This window comes from Nothoprocta perdicaria, unplaced genomic scaffold (assembly GCF_003342845.1).
Source record: "Nothoprocta perdicaria isolate Ctin4 unplaced genomic scaffold, notPer1 scaffold_638, whole genome shotgun sequence".
In the NCBI taxonomy this organism is placed as follows: domain Eukaryota; kingdom Metazoa; phylum Chordata; class Aves; order Tinamiformes; family Tinamidae; genus Nothoprocta; species Nothoprocta perdicaria.
Window position 1 is genome coordinate 9764 of NW_020455908.1, and position 2612 is coordinate 12375.

The following is a 2612-nucleotide window of genomic DNA, read 5'->3' on the forward strand; positions in this document are numbered from 1 at the left end:
CACCTGGGTGCTCACTCTAGGGGTGCACGCACCCAGACGCCCACCTCTAGGGGTGCAGCCCCCGGCCAGCCTCCCCTCTCCATCACAACCCCCCCAAGCGCCCATCCCGCACACCCCCGAGCCGGGGGGCCCCCGGGGGGGCACCCAGGGGGCCCGCCCGCGCCCCACGCCCCGCGCCCCACGCCCCGCAGGTCTGGTACATGGACGGCTACTACAAGGGGCGCCGCGTGCTCGAGTTCCGCACCCTGCACGACTTCGTCACGGGCCAGAACTTCGTGCAGCACCTCCTGCCGCACCCTTGGGCCGGCACGGGCCACGTGGTCTTCAACGGCTCCCTCTTCTACAACAAGTACCAGAGCAACGTGGCCGTCAAGTACCACTTCGGGTCGCGCAGCGTGCTGGTGCAGCGCAGCCTGCCCGGCGCCGGCTACAACAACACCTTCCCCTACTCCTGGGGAGGCTTCTCCGACATCGACTTCATGGTGGACGAGAGCGGCCTGTGGGCCGTCTACACGAGCAACCAGAACGCGGGCAACATCGTGGTGAGCCGYGTGGACCCGCTCACGCTCGCCGTGCTGCGCAGCTGGGACACGGGCTACCCCAAGCGCAGCGCCGGCGAGGCCTTCATCATCTGCGGCACCCTCTACGTCACCAACTCGCACCTGGCCGGCGCCAAGATCTACTTCGCCTACTACACCAACACCTCGAGCTACGAGTACACGGACATCCCCTTCCACAACCAGTACTCGCACATCTCCATGCTGGACTACAACCCGCGCGAGAGGGTGCTCTACACCTGGAACAACGGCCACCAGGTCATCTACAACGTCACGCTCTTCCACGTCATAAAGACGTCGGGAGAGCTGTGACGCCTCCGGACCGCGCGCTGGAGCCGGGCAGCCTTCCTCCTCCTCCTCCTCCTGGTCCACCTTGTCTTTCTCTCCCTCCTTCTCCTGGTCCTCCTGGTCCTTGTCCTCGTCTTCCTTCTCCTCCTGGTCCTCCTGTTCTCCCTTGTCCTCCTCCTCGTCTTCCTCCTTCTCCTTGTCCTCCTGGTCCTTGTCCTCATCTTCCTCCTCCTCCTGGTCCTCCTGTTCTTCCTTGTCCTCCTCCTTGTCTTCCTCCTCCTCCTCATCCTCCTTATCCTCATCTTCCTCCTTCTCCTGGTCCTCCTGGTCCTCCTCGTCTTCGTCTCCCTCCTCCTCCTGTCCTACTCGTCCTCCTGTTCCTCCTTGTCCTCCTCCTTGTCTTCCTCCTCCTCCTCGTCCTCCTTATCCTCATCTTCCTCCTTCTCCTGGTCCTCCTGGTCCTCCTCGTCTTCGTCTCCCTCCTCCTCCTGTCCTCCTCATCCTCCTGTTCTTCCTTGTTCTCCTCCTTGTCTTCCTCCTTCTCCTTGTCCTCCTTCTCCTCCTCCTCATCCTCCTGGTCCTCCTTGTCCTCCTATTCTTCCTTGTCCTCCTTATCTTTGTCTTCCTCCTCTCCTTGCCCTCCTTCTCCTCCACCTGGTCCTCCTCTTCCTCCTTGTCCTCCTCCTCCTCCTCCCTTTCCCCCTCCTTCTCCTTCTCCTCTTGTCCTTCCCCTCCTCTTCCTCCGTCTCCCCTTCCTCCCTCCCCTTCCTCGTCCTCGTCCGGCCTCACCCCGAGTTCTTCCACGATCCCTTTCCATTGGTTTCTTGCCGTGGTTGATGGCGCATGGATCTCGTCTGCCTTCATTCGAGCTGACCTCACTTTGTTCGGTTGGGTTTTTCTTAATTTATTTATTTTGTTGGCAAATAAAACCAGTCTCTTTGACATTTGATGCAGCTGATCCTTTTGTTTTCTTATATATATATATATATATATATATATATATTTTTCTTATGTATATATGTATTTCCAGACCATTTTTACCATTTACGGCTCCGATGGTTCCGCAGTCCTGCTCCCATTCCCGCTCCATTCCCGGTCCTTGTCCCCACGGCAGCAGCTTTCCCAGCCCTCATCCATGGGGCATCAAAAGGAGGAACCTGGGCATTTCCCATGGGAAAGGAGAGGTGGGGACCATTGTCCCTCCTGAAGGGATGGAGAAGGAGGCAGACGGGAGCGGCACAGGGACGGCGGGATGGAAAAGGAAGCGGGATGGAGGGATGCAGGGATATAGGGATGGAGGAATGGAGGGAGGAGGCAGAAGAAAGGAGGAGGCAGCAGGTTAGAGGGAAACGGAGGCTGGAGGGATGGATGAGGCCAGAGGGATGGAGGGACCAGAGAGAGGAGGCAACGTGGCATTCCTGGGGTGATTCCTGGGATGATCCTGGGATTCCTGGGCTCTGTTTGCTCTCCCGGGAAACGGGAGAAATGGGGGGAACGGCCGGGAGCTCCAGGCTCCTTCCGATGCTCCGTGGTGGAAATGCCGGCTCCTTGGGGAATGTCCTCCTTTGGGGACACCTCAATGTCCTCCTTGGGGGACACCACAATGTCCTCCTTGGAACGTCCTCCTTTGGGACACCACAATGTCCTCCTTGGAACATCCTCCTTTGGGACACCACAATGTCTCCTTGGAATGTCCTCCTTGGGGGACACCACAATGTCCCCCTTGGAACGTCCTCCTTGGAATGTCCTCCTTGGGGGACACCACAA

At 59.1% G+C, this 2612-nt stretch overlaps 1 protein-coding gene across 1 annotated transcript in view; it reads left to right on the forward strand.

Moving 5' to 3' along the window:
* Positions 1 to 933, forward strand: part of OLFM2 (olfactomedin 2) — a 10685-nt gene extending 9752 nt beyond the window's left edge. Inside the window, exon 6 of the mRNA XM_026049991.1 lies at positions 192 to 933. Coding sequence (XP_025905776.1) covers positions 192 to 869 — 678 coding nt within the window. The 3' untranslated portion in view covers positions 870 to 933. The remainder of the gene's footprint in view (positions 1 to 191) is intronic.
* Positions 934 to 2612: the final 1679 nt, after the last annotated feature.